Genomic DNA, 13,984 nt, shown 5'->3' on the forward strand with positions numbered 1-13,984 from the left:
CCCCATCCTTAGGACATTCAGCCATTTCCCTGGGGTGTCTGGCTGGGCTGAAACTTGTGCCCCTCCTAGAAGGGCACAGCTCTCCCATTGCAGCTGGGTGTAATCTAGGTGTCTCAGGGAGAAGCCATCTAGATACTGGGAACACAGAAATGCTACTGGGAGGCTGGATGTGGGCATCTGGAAATACCCCAATGTGTTGCTGTTGCTGGCTAGAAGAGGATGGTGAGACCTTCCTCACATACTCTCAGGAAAAAGTGTAAGAGTGTTGATGGCCACTTTGGAAGCGGACTCCTCTGCTCTGTGCAGTGTCATTTCTTTTTTGGATAACACAAAAAAGAAACTTTTTGCAATTTCCTCCACTTTCAGAGTGGGAGCACAGGGCAGCTTGGAGCAAGCCAGATGGACAGGACAGCTCTCCTCCCTCTGCTCCAAAACAACAAGAATGAATCTTTCTGTCTGTCTGGAATCACAGCTGATCATTTCTAGTGCCGAAGCAATGCTGAGAATTTCTACCTCCAAGAAGCCTTCTCCTGTGTGACAGGGTCAAAGTCAGGTAAACAAAACCAAAGAAAAAAAAGAGTCTTAAAGCTATTCATGAAAGCCCTGGGAGTGCAGATCCTGAAATCTCTTCAACATTATGAGTGGATTAAATCTTACCAGAACAGGGAAGAGAAATCTTAGTCATCGCTGTTCCCATGTACACAGTGCTGTAGGTCAGGACTGACTGCTCGGGAGTCAATGGGCAGAGGCCACAGCTCCTCATGGCAAACTCAGCCAGCACAAAGCAAAGCTGAAGAGACAGAGCTCAGTGATGGTGCTGCTGAGATGGGGAGAAGTAATGGATGTCTGCTCGGGGGGGGGCTTATGAGAAAAATTTGCTCAGAGAAGTCTGTCCTAATTTGTGTCTGTCTGTTCTTCCTTGGACAGTCCCCCAAGCTCAGGAGGTGCAAAATGTCCAACAGCAGCTCCATCAGTGAGTTCCTCCTCCTGGCATTTGCAGCAACACGAGAGCTGCAGCTCTTGCACTTCTCCTTCTTCCTGGGCATCTACCTGGCTGCTCTTCTGGGCAACGGCCTCATCATCACAGCCATAATCTGTGATCCCCATCTCCACACCCCCATGTACTTCTTCCTCCTCAACCTGTCTGTCCTTGACCTCAGCTCCATCTCCACCACTGTCCCCAAATCCATGGCCAATTCCCTGAAAAACACCAGGGCCATTTCCTACTCTGCATGTGCTGCCCAGGTCTTCCTGGTTTTCTTCTTATTTTCAGCAGAGTATTCTCTCCTCACTGTCATGGCCTATGACCGCTACGTTGCCATCTGCAGACCCCTGCACTATGGGATCCTCGTGGACAGCAGAGCTTGTGTCAGAATGGCAGCAGCTTCCTGGGCCAGTGGTTTTCTCTATGCTCTCCTGCACACTGGAAATACATTTTCACTACTGCTCTGCCAAGGCAACACAGTGGACCAGTTCTTCTGTGAAATCCCCCAGATCCTCAAGCTCTCCTGCTCTGACTCCTATCTCCAGGAAGCTGGGTTCCTTGAGGTTAGTGCCTGTTTATTCTTTGGTTGTTTTGTTTTCATTGTGCTGTCCTACGTGCAGATCTTCAGGGCTGTGCTGAGGATCCCCTCCGAGCAGGGCCGACACAAAGCCTTTTCCATGTGCCTCCCACACCTGGCTGTGGTTTCCCTATTCATCAGCACTGGCCTCTTTGCCTATCTGAAGCCCTCCTCCATCTCCTCCCCAAATCTGGATCTGGTGCTGGCTGTTCTGTACTCCATGGTCCCTCCAACACTGAACCCTCTCATCTACAGCATGAGGAACAAGGAGCTCCAGGCGGCAGTGAGGAAACTGTTTCAGCTGGTACTAGTTCAGCAGCAATGAGCTGCTGATATCTCCTTACAAAGAATTTAAAATTTATCTCGGGCAGCTCCTTTGTTTTGCTAATTCTGTCTGTGATAGTTACGTTTGTACACAAATGTCTGAATTCATCCCACTTCTCCAGAGGCACAAATCCCATCTATGACTCAGCGGCCTTCTGTAAATCTGCCTATCACTGTGTCAGAGCTGGCCTCTCGAGTAGCACCTCTGTAATAAAAAGGGATCTCCTTAGCACTGTGCCTGAAGGCTGGGCTCTTCTTCCCCACCTTGAACCAAGAATGCTTTCAGAGAATTTCACTCAACAAGGCCTTGTTGCGATGCCTGAAGTTTCTGTGGGCTAAGAGGCATTAACTCTTTTGAGTGATGTATCAGGGAATGAGGGCTGGATTAATCCCCCACTTGTGGGTGGGTTTCCAGTGCCCCTGGGGAGAGTGAGTGGTCAAGTGGTCTCTGCTGAGGACTGTCTCACATATGAGAGGGCTGGTGAGAGATGCCCATCCTTCTGGAAGGGAATGTGCAGCCACCCAGACAGTGTGTGGATGTGTAGTGAGTGGAGACTCCCAAAACCAAGTGGAGTCACCCAAATATAAAGGGCCAAACCAAGGAATGCACCAAATCAGGGCTCTGCAGTCTCAGAAGAGGGACTGGGCTAGGTCTAATGACACTGCTGAACATGCCTTGAGAAATGTGAAATGCCCTGTGATTACTTCATCCATCCTCCATATCCTCAGACCCTGGGTAGGGAAGGAAGTTGTCAGGTGCAGTGATGCTGGTCCAGCTGGCTCTGTCTTGACCGGCATGGCCAGTGCTAAGCCACCATGAGGCCGCACTAGGAGCTTCTATGCCCTTCCGTGGCGTTGGGGCTGTGGGGGTCAGTGTCCGGAGCTCCACAACCTCCTGCAGCAGGCACTTCTGTAGGGCTCCCATCCTGGGCTGCTGTGCTTTATGGGCTGGGAAGAGGGCAGAGGAGGTGAGGAGAGCTGTGTAGGAGCTGAGATGGGCTGGAAAGGACCCAGGAGAGGAAAAATGCCAGCAGGAAGCTACTGCATGTGACCAGCAGTGTGAGAGCACTCAGACGTGTGCTTGCAGGGCAAATGCAGGGCTCCTGGCAAAGGCATCCAGACATGGTGAGTGCAGAGGAGAACAGCTCTGGTTCTTCCCTGTGTTGCATGCTGTGACCACAAGCTGGGAAAAGGAGGGTCAGATACTGGTGTAGAGAGACACTCAAAGTTCATGAGAGGTTAATCAGGATAGATTTAATAGCAGACTTACACTCCAAACTGCTTGGGCAGCCCCAGGAACTTCTTGGGGGGAGGAGGGTCTGTGAGGGGAGGCTACAGGAAGCACGAGTCAGACACCCAGGTGGGATTCAATTCGTTGTATCCTAAGGGCCTCTTATATCTACCAGAACTCTTTCCTTATCTCAGCTGTGCTCAGCTTGAGCAGCCACTGGCTGTGAAGCAGCTCAACATTGTTGACAAGAGGGAATATGCATGTCTGATCTTGACAGGAGTTTGGTCAGTGTGCAGAGAACACACTCTGGGGCTGTGATCATGTGCTCTGCCAGTCCTCTGACTCATTGCGAGATCTTCCACAGATCTTCCCACTACATATCCACACAGTGGGGAAGCTGCTCTGTGATCATCGTCACACACCAGCCCTTCCAATGTTGGCAGTGCACCAAACCCATGGGATTGTCCATGACCAGCTCCATCCTTTTGCATGTCTCCATATCCTGATGGAGGGAAAAGGCCAGCCTTACGCGGCCTCTCTCCTGCAGAAGACCCTGGAAAATCCCAGAACACAGTATCTTCTAAAATCTATGTGGGGCACAGTCTGGGCTGGGCAGGGGCTAGGTGAGGTGATTACGCACTGCAGGCCAGATGGTGAGGTACTACAAAAGGTACTCTGTGTCTCACTGCCTGTCCCATCACCACAAACACTCTGGAACATACGTACACATGTTTGAACCCGGTTACTGTCTATGGGCCTGCCTCACTCACCTCAGGTGGGTACTGTAGGCCATGGCTGATGATGTCCCTGCCATGGCAGACCTGTGCCTGTCTTTGACTCTCAGCTCCCAATCTTGGAGGCTGCAGCTGGTGCTTGCTGTGCCCTGACAATGGCAAAGTTGCAATGAGAAATTGGGCCTGCACATCTCCAGTAGAGTTTCCTGAAAAGACACCAGGCATGCCCAGGGAGATGTCTTGCCCAACTCTTGGAGAGCTGTGCAACTAGCTGCCCAACATGGTGGCATGCACACAAGAAGGCAGTGGTGCACGTGCAAGGCCCCAGAAATCTCCTGTCAAGCTGTGAGAGGGCTGAATTCTAAGTTTAGTAGAGAGACTGACAGCAGTAAATGGAGTCTGCACCAACCATTCCCATCACTGCTCAAGATGCTTGGAAAATCAAGACTTTGCTACAGGCTCCAGCTCCAGAAAGGGCTCAGTCCTTTGCATATCCAGAGCCTTGCTCACTGCCATTTCCTTTCACTGACACTGTCAAGGGAGGCAGAGGGGGGAACCCAGGACAATGTTGTTCACAGGGAGCTTTATGAATTAACCGGATGAACCTCCTCACGTGTGCTTCGTCAAGTTGGTTTAGGTCCCGACGTTTTGGAAAGTCCTACGCACAACAATCCAAATGGCCTATGCCAACAGCTGAGAGGCATGGCAGCAGCAATCTCAGTGCATGGTATTCATGCTGATGGACACAGTAACCACTGTGCAACCTTCAAAAGGTTGTCCTCATTGTGAACACATGTTTAGTAGAGAGAGCACTGCTTTCCTGGACCTGCTGCTCTTCTGGGCCTGAAGATGTGCCGCTAGGGCCCTGGCACTGCTGCTTTGATGCAGGAAGGCAGAGGAATCTGCACCCATGGCACCTGGGGCCATGATCTGGTGCCTAGAGGAACTTACCTTGCCCCTCACCTCCAACACCATCATCTCTGCCAGGAGGTCCCCACTGCCAGGCTGCTGGCACACTACCCAACTCTGATCATCTACCTGGCTGCTTGAGGCGCTGCAGAAGATGTGGCCATGCCAGGATGTGGCTGGACTCCTGCCCATTCAGAAGTGACAGGGACACCCTGGTGCACAGGAATGCACAGGAAGGAGCCCAGCAGGCTTTCCTGGCCACCCGCGGGAGATGTGCAGCCACACAAGGAGAGGCCCAGCTGCCCTGGCATCCTGGAGATGTGGGCTGCATGAGGGCTGGCACCCTGGAGGCCTTGTGCTGACTGCCAATGCTGTGCCAGCAAACCACTGGCACTGGGGGCTGTGGAGTTGCCTGGGGCACCGATGTCACCGTGCTGTCACTCTGCAACTTAGTCACAGTGCCCCAGGGGAAGCAGAAGAGGCAGAGTCTCCCGGCCCCCTGCCAGTCTGCCAGGCTTTGCAGCTGGGACACAACCGGGTGCAGCCAAGGGCTCTCTGCAGGCACTTTGGAGGCCATCCTTGGGCACTAATCCTGCTGTGTGTGGGCAGCAGGGATAGCAATGGCTACTGAGAGGAGAGAGGGAGGGCAGGACATTATTGCAGGACACCTGAGGGTACTGGTGCCTGCACCCCAGCACACTCAGTGACGGAAGCGCTCAGCAGCTGCATCTCAGCTTGGTATACGGTCCTCTTCCTGGCCTTCCTCTGGCCTTGCTTCCTGACCTCGCTGTGCACCTTCTCTGCCCTGCTTTGGTGCTGAGGCCACTCCCTGCCATTCCTCAGCTGCTCGTCAAGGGCCTGTGCCTTCTGCTCTGCTCTCAAACACTGCCTAACGCTGCCTCCCATGCCCACTGCCCCAGCACAAATCCCCATCACTAGCTAGCCCTTTCCTCCCCACCTTGGTAGAGCTCTCCATGCACAGCACTGCTCCATTGGGGACACCCCCCGTACCCACCACAGGGAACACCATCGCTGTGACATGTTGCAGCCCCCACCAATGCCCCCCAAGGGGTGCCCTGCTAACACACACCTCTGCAGCAGGGACACAGAAGGGACAGGAATAGACATGGCAGCAGGCAGCTGACCCACCAGGGGCCCCAAAACACACAAAGCCCAACTCTCCTGACCTCCAATTCCCTTCCAGCCCTCCAAGACCTTGCAACAGGTGCTGCCTCTGACCAGCCAGCCACAGTCCTGTTCCTGCCCATTTCCCACCTCCAGGAAGCAAAGAGCAAGTTCTCTCCCAGGGGCTCACCACGCCAGCTCTTGTCTCTCTCTTTCACCTCATGTGCCCTCACAAGCGCGGACCCCAGCAGGTACCTGCTGCTGGCCTCGGGGCTTTCAAGTCATTGGCTTCCTCAAGATAACTTCCCCAGCCATTTGGCGCTGTTGCCACATTAGGTACTTGGATAAAAGAGACCACCCAGTCAACATCCATGACTGTCTGCCTGCTGCTGGGCTCTCAGGGACCCAGAAGGAGATGACCTCCCAGTCACCTCCACAGACATGTCTCTATCACTGGTCAATAAGCCTCTGAGCTGAGGTGCATCAGGCACCTACCTCACCATAACTTCCCCAGCCATGAGACAAATGCTGACCTCTCAGCTGCTAACACACAAGTGAGCTCCAAAGCACATAGCCCAGCCATGGACCTGCTGGTGCCCCATCAGCTGCTCAGCTGCAAGTCACCTCACAGTCTCCTCTCCAGGCACAGCTCTGCTGTGATCCAGTCAGTTCAGCAGTCACAAGGGACCTCACCATCACCAGCCAAGCCTTGTTCCTGCAGCTGGCCTATCCGGTGCTCAGGCAGAAGTGACCTCATCATCAAGAGTGGAGCCATGTGACTGCTGCTAGTCTGTCAACTACTGCCAAAGAACTGGTTTGACACTGGTGATTTTCTGGCATAGCTCTCGCAGACAGTGTTTAACTCCCTGCTCCCATTCTGGCCACATGGCCACTGCCAATTGCAACTCCCTGGTGGCTGAGTCAGCTCCTGAACAGCCTCCATGACTCACCTCACAGCCTCAGGATGCTCATAGTGCAGCAAAACACCCTTTAAATACCAGATAGTATACCAAAAAAAAAAAAAAAAAAAATCTTTTGTCTATGCTCTTGATAGCCCCATGGGAGCTGCAGGACAGCTCAGCTTCAGGACACAGCACTTCTTTCCTGCCAGAGTCAGATCCCAACAGGAGACCCGCTCCCAGGGAAATTTGGCCATGGATTGCCCCCCACCCTCCACAAGGGGAGGGAGCTGGCCCCACAGGAGCCTTGGAGCTCAGGGCAGCCCCAGCGGCAGGACCCAGGTGTCCTGGCTGCCACACTGTCCACTAAGCCAGCCAGGACCCTCGGGCAGGGCTCTTGTGGCAGCCCCCACCCTGTCCCACCTACCTTACAGGCTGGGGTTCACAGCCATTTTTCCAGTTAGCTATCTCTGTGCAACACCTCGGGAAAGAGCTCCTGAAGCTTGGTGGAATGCTGTAGGAGCATTGGGAACAAGGAACTGTGGTCTGGGCTGATGGTCTGGGTCCTCCGTCTCAGTTGCCCCCTTGCCCTCAGCTTACCTGTCCAGCTGGGGAAAAAGGATGTTCTTCTTCTCTTGTCACCCAAAACTGCTCTCCAATACATCCCTCCTCTGCCTGTCAGCAAGCGGCTCAATGCGGCCCTGCTGCCTCCTGTCCTCACTCCTCACCTGGAACCAGCTCCAAAGGGCAGCTGTGGGGAGCACATGAGCAGTGTCCAGCAGCTACTGGGCCTCAGAATCAAGTGAATACACTGCTGCATCACTGGGGAGACCTCCCTATGATGTGAGACATCCCACTGTGACCTTGGTTTCTGTCATCACAAGGCTCAATGGGTCACTCCCATGGAGATGGCACAGCCAGGGAGAGAGCTGAAACATTTCCCATCATGTCCTCAAGTAGTCACTGCCCCTCAGCCCAGTTATATTCCAAAAAGTTCTGATAAATCCTTCAGGAATGTCTCCAGACAGTGCCAAAGGCTTTGAAATCTCTCAAATGGGGCACTGCAGAGGTCACTTCTGTGGTCATGCATTGACAAGTGTCTGCACAGGGGGGACCTGTGCAGTTCCCTGGGGGCTTGGGGGTTGGTTTGGGGTCTGGCCTTTTTCAAAGACAGGATCAAAGTCATGTGTTTCTGCTGTGAGTCTCTCTTTCTGTAGAAGCGGGAGGTGAGACAATACGGAGCAGGACGTAGCCTTCCTCCGTTAGGCACCAAAGCAGGCTCTTTGGTTTTAGAAATCCTCAGAAAGGTTTCTTGGTTTGAGGTGCTTAAGAGAGAAATGCTAGGCCAGAAAATAGCAAATGTGTTCTTACCACACATCGACTGGAGGGCTTTCTTGAGGACCCTGGCACTTGCTATGCTCCAAAGCCATGGATGAGGCCAGGTAGGAAACCTGGGGAAGTTTTCCCATTTCCCATTAATTTTGCCCAGATTTCCTTCTTGCTGAGTCTGCTGAAAGCTATTCCTCATCTCCTGACCACAGCTGGTCCTTGAGTTTTTTAGTATCACCTTGTAGCAGTACTTCTGCCTGGGTGCAGTCCCTGGCACCCTGGATCCCCCCAAGAACCCTGGCTCTCCTTGGGGGCCGTACAGCCCTGGCTCCCTGCATCTCCCACATTGTTGACCCTGGGTTTCTCAGAACATGCCCTCATGCTGCAGGGATGTTGCCCAGGCACCAGGGCAGAGCCTGTAAGGCAATGCAGTGCCTCAGGACCTGCATTTTGGCTCATTCAGAAATCTGGGAGGTGACCAGCTCCCACCTCTGCAGCTGCTGGAGCTTGGGAACATCCCTACAACCAACCTTCTTGCTCCTCCTTGTCTCGGCACAGGCTTTTCTAGAGCAGCACAGCCCCATCAGGGATCCCCGAGAGCAGCACGGCCCCCAGCATGGCCCAAGACCCCCAGGAGCTGCATGGCTCTCCCCTCTATTTCCACATGCCCTGATTAAATAGATATTTTCTAACATCATTAGCTGGATGTTGTAACTTTCTATTGTTTCCAGTTTTCCTCTTCCCCTTACTCTTGGTTCATTCAGACACAAAGCTACTGATTTGCACTTCAGGAGTTTCAAGCTTGCTCCATCTTTCACTAGTCCGTCCCTTTAGGAAAGGCCTTAACGGTGTTTCTATCTACCATTTCCCATCTCCCCAAAAGGCTTCTAGTAAGGCTATCCCTTGTGGATAGTGGACCTCATTGAGTGCAACTTGGACTTAGCATATCGAGGAGTATGATAATTTTTTTTTATGAAAATGCATCATGCTTTTTAAATTTTGTTTTGTTTTGTTTTGTTTGCAATGAAATGAAAAAGTTTCTGTGTCTCTTTGCAGGCAGTTGTCTAAGGAAAGCAGGTGGGAATTGGGGCATATGAGCTGTACAATTCAGTTACAGCCTTCAGTGGAAGGAGGTTAGCTTTTAAAAAAGACTGAGATGGCTGATGAGAGCAATGGCAGGTTTGGGGAGACGGGGAGGAAGATGGCCCATATGGTGCCTGACTTCCAGGACACTTTTCCTATATGCCCTGACTTCATTAGGAGACACTGTGGATCAATATCAATTAGAGAATTGGAAAGCTGAAGAATAATAATCATAAAAAAACACTTTAAAAGCATTAAAAACTTGTATATTATTGAAATCTCCATCTTTCAGCTACATTGCTGAAACTTATTCAATTAGCTATGCAAGACTTGGTGAAAATTATAGGGAGAGATGAGGATCATCAGGGCTTTTTTGCATTACAGTGATCCCCATGGTATATTTGGTGCTGAGTCCATGAACTACAGCTAGTGAAAGGTGATTGAACAAAAGAACATTCAAGAAGTTTGAGTCAGAAGCAGAGCCCAAAGTTACACAGAACTTTAACGGCTCCCACTGAGGGCCATTAGCAAGAAAGACTTCCCGGGGCTGCTTAGAGCAGAGAGTTGGATGCACTGAGTGCAGGTAGGCAAAGGTAACGTGCAGGTGACTCTGATGCCAAGTCCATCCTTGATGTGTTTTATCAAGCAAATGGCCAAGCACAGACAGCCAGCTCCTGAGAAAGGAGCTCCTATCCCCCATGCATTACCCAGGGCTGCTCCTGGGGACAGTGCACATGTGGGGTTGTACGATGTTGAGTGTGGGACAATGACATGACACCTCCTAGGATCTCCTGGTGGACAAGGGGACAGTGAGGCCCCAGTGTCTCTTCAATGCCCTTGTTGACAGAGACAACATCCACAGAACAAAGATCTCTGTTCCTTCAGGCCTTTCAGCCTTGCCAGTGCCCTCAGCTGTCTCCACCTGCATTGTCCCATGCCAGCTGCTGGGTGCCTGCAGGCTGTAGACATGCAACCTGCTTCCGCACAATACTCTCGTCTCAGGATCTCTCTCCCTTTACCAATGTCTCCCTGTCCTCACAGGCTGTTCCTGGAAGCAGAGAGCCAGGGGCTGATCACAGACTCCCTCTGGGTGAGCTCTTCCACCACAGCACTACTCTTTGAGTGACACTGAACATGTTAATGTGCAATTTGAACCTCCCAAGCTCCCTTCTCCTTCCTTTGCTATTTCTCACTACCAAGAAATGCTCCTGGGAGACCCATCCTGGATCACACTACTCCAGCTGTGTCCACCCCTGCACTGAGTCGAAGGGGATAATGGCTCCCCTTGTGTGGGTGGCCACACTCCTCCTAATGCAGCCCATAGTCACTTGGCCTTATTCACAATGAGTGTGCCCTACTGGCTCATATGGCATTTCTCACAACACCCAGGCCCTGCTCCTCAGGGTCACATCTCAGCTGATAAGGTCCCAGCCTGCCCTGAAGCATGGAGTTATCCTTCCCCAGGTGCAGGACTTGCCCCTTCTTCTTGAGGTATCTGTTGGGTGAATCCCCAAGTTTCTCAAGACTGAAGCTCTCTTGTGTAAGTGGTTAATGTGTGTGTGTCTAGTCCCCATGCCCCTGGTCAATGCAGAAGGAACTAGACGAGGTTGCCCAGGAGGTCTCCCCAGCTATGCATTGTCCACAAAGATGCTAAGGGGGTGCTCCATCCACTGTGCAGGCCACTAATAGAGAGGTTAAACAGTCCTGCCCCACATGTTGATCACTGAGGGATGCCACTAGTAACCAGCTGCCACTTGGAACTTGTACCACTGATCAAAGTGTTTCAGCCTGGTGGTTCAGCCCGTCTTCCACCTGCCTTAAGATCCATCAATCCTGGGCAGATCTCCACAATTTGCCTATAAGGAGACTATGCTCATCTGGGCCACCATCAGACCTGACTCTACTGGACTTTCTTGCAGAGTTTCATAGAATCACAGAATCAGTAAGGTTGGAAGGGACCTCTGGAGATCATCTAGTCCAATCCTCAAGGAGAGGGCTTGTCCTCCCAGGGCTCACAGCTAGATGCCAAGTCCTCCAGCTGGGCATGGAGCCCTGTCTGTGTTTGACTTTGGGTAAGGACCAACACGCAGCGTGAGGGGAATTGTCTCAGGAAATGTGCTGGGGACAGGGCCTGAGGGACAACAGCAAACCGATGTGCCTCTTGGGTCCAGTTTTCTTCAACACAAGCTCTGACAAAGGGGGCCAGCTTTCCTTATGGTGACACTTGTCAGGAGGGATGATGGCATTGGATGGCATGATGGTGGGGAGCATTAGTGCTTCTTCACCCACTTCCCAGGCCATGTGGAGGGCCAGGACAGCAAGGACTTCTGCCTCTGCACCATAAGCTCGCTTTAATGTGCCCACATTCTGAATGTTTCCTTTGACTTTTATGCCAGCATTTTTCTCTCCAAGACAAGTTCAAGCCCAATTCTACTTCCTTCTCATCTCTCCCAATCCTTCCCTTGATCTTGCTGACCATTCCCATACCCCTGTTCTCCCTTTAGGCCTGGAGTAGTGGTGCTGCTCTGCAAAGCAAGTGAGCTCTGGGGCCACAGGGCTGTGGGGTGGCTCTGCACTAGCCGTGCTGGTCAGGGTGGGAAGCGGATCCAACCAAATGGGGACCATGGCCTCTAATCCCTCCAGAGGTCTGCAGATGTGGCAAGTGCTTGAGGGAATCTGGAGCATTTCCAAGGGTGCTAGTTGTGTCCAGGTGCACTTCTAGATCCTGCCCCACCCTTCCCCATGCCCTCTGTTTCCTCACTGCCTGCTCTGGGATTGCAGAATCCTTCTTTGCTCTCGGATACCTGGGTTTACCTTTAGGTGACTCCACCTTGGAGGGTCTCTCCCTTTGTCAGGCTCCACTTACTGCCCACCCCAGGCACACACTGTCCCAGGAGATTCCCTGTGCTCTCCTGGCTCATCCAGCTCCCCCTCCAGAAGGACAGGCATCTGACATTGGCTCTTAACATCCGGGACAGCTCTGGCTATGCAAATCTATTCATCCTCTGCACTGCCACTGCACACTGATGGGTGAGGCCTAAATCTTGCCCTTGGTCTCTAAGAGATTGTAACAATATTATGAGCTTTTTGCTCCTGACTCATGGAGAACCTTGCACAGCAGGTCCTTTTGACTTGCAATTCCTTGGGCCTATTCTTGATACCAGCTTTGAAGGAAGCTCAGCCTTCAGGCACTACACCAGGACGAATCTACTTTATTACAGAGATACTGTGATGGAGGCAGCTCTAACCCAACGTTAGACACAATTTTATGTGGGCATCAGGTGAGGCAGAGCACTCTCAGTAAACATGGAATGAATCCAAGCATTTTGGTAGTGATATGATAATAAATACTAATAATAAGGATAACAATGCTAACATTAAAAATATAGTGAACAAGCAAAGCTCAGTCCTGGTATGCGACACAGGAGGAATCATTTGTGGAGAATTAATGCAATTTTACTACTGTTGAAAAATGTCCATGAAATCACTTTCCTCAGGCCATCCTGGAGCTCCTTGTTCCTCATGCTGTAGATGAGGGGATTCAGTGCTGGAGGCACCACTGAGTACAGAATAGCCACCACCAGATCCAGATCCTGGTAGGAGATAGAGGGAGGCTTCAAGTAGGCAAAAATGAGGTGCTGACAAATAGAGAGACCACAGTCAGGTGAGGGAGGCACATGGAAAAGGCTTTGTGCCGGCCCTGTTCAGAGGGGATCCTCAGCACAGCAGAGAAGATCTGCACATAGGACAGCACAATGAAAACAAAGCACCCAAAGGCTAAACAAAAACTAACCACAATAAGGCCAACTTCCCTGAGGAATGAATCTGAGCAGGAGAGCTTGAGGATCTGGGGGATTTCACAGAAGAACTGGTCCACTGTGTTGCCTTGGCAGAGCAGTAGTGAAAATGTGTTTCCAGTGTGCAGGAGAGCATTGAGGAAACCACTGGCCCAGGCAGCTGCTGCCATTCTGACACAAGCTCTGCTGTCCACGATTGTGCCATAGTGCAGGGGTTTGCAGATGGCAACATACCGGTCATAGGCCATGACAGTGAGGAGAGAATACTCTGCTGTCAACAAGAAGACAAACAGGAAGACCTGGGCAGCACATGCAGAGTAGGAAATGGCACTGGTGTTCCTCAGGGAATTGGCCATGGATTTGGGGACAGTGGTAGAGATGGAGCCCAGGTCAAGGATGGAGAGGTTGAGGAGGAAGAAGTACATGGGGGTGTGGAGGCGGTGGTCACAGGCTATGGCTGTGATGATGAGGCCGTTGCCCAGGAGGGCAGCCAGGTAGATGCCCAGGAAGAGGGAGAAGTGCAAGAGCTGCAGCTCCCGTGTGTCTGAGAATGCCAGGAGGAGGAACTCATTGAAGGAGCTGCTGTTGGACATTTTGCTCCCTGTGTGCATGGGGGACTGTCTAAAGAAGAAGAGAAGACATTGAGAAGTTAGGAGAGAATTTTCAAGCAAAAAAGCCTGCAAATGTTCCACTTCTCATACAACCCCCTCCCCCCCACACACACATTGCTTCTCTCTTTACCAAGATCTTTCTGCAGTTGCCTTGCTTGAGCTCTGCTTTGCACTGGTTGAGTGTGTTGCGAGGAGCAGAGACTTCTACTCGAGGGCTCCAGAGGAGTCCGTCCTACTGTACCTTAGTGGGAACAGGGTAATGGGGGTGGTTTCTGTCAAATGGAATTCACTTGTCTTGTGGAAGGGCTTTTCTGCACCTTCAGTCCCAATTCTAAAGAATGAGGTTTGAGGAACAGAGCTTTAGGGATTTTTAAATAGTG

The 13,984-nt window shown here is 51.8% G+C and overlaps 1 protein-coding gene and 1 pseudogene across 1 annotated transcript; one reads left to right on the top strand and one right to left on the bottom strand.

Moving 5' to 3' along the window:
- Positions 1–951: 951 nt before the first annotated feature.
- Positions 952–2,225, top strand: LOC134154539 (olfactory receptor 14A16-like). The gene is made up of 2 exons (XM_062601213.1): positions 952–1,856; positions 2,162–2,225. Exons 1-2 carry the CDS (start codon positions 952–954, stop codon positions 2,223–2,225), a joined length of 969 nt encoding a protein of 322 aa, XP_062457197.1.
- Positions 2,226–12,627: 10,402 nt separating this feature from the next.
- LOC134154605 (olfactory receptor 14C36-like) lies at positions 12,628–13,586 on the bottom strand (annotated as a pseudogene).
- Positions 13,587–13,984: the final 398 nt, after the last annotated feature.

Source organism: Rhea pennata, unplaced genomic scaffold (assembly GCF_028389875.1).
Source record: "Rhea pennata isolate bPtePen1 unplaced genomic scaffold, bPtePen1.pri scaffold_32, whole genome shotgun sequence".
Classification (NCBI taxonomy): domain Eukaryota; kingdom Metazoa; phylum Chordata; class Aves; order Rheiformes; family Rheidae; genus Rhea; species Rhea pennata.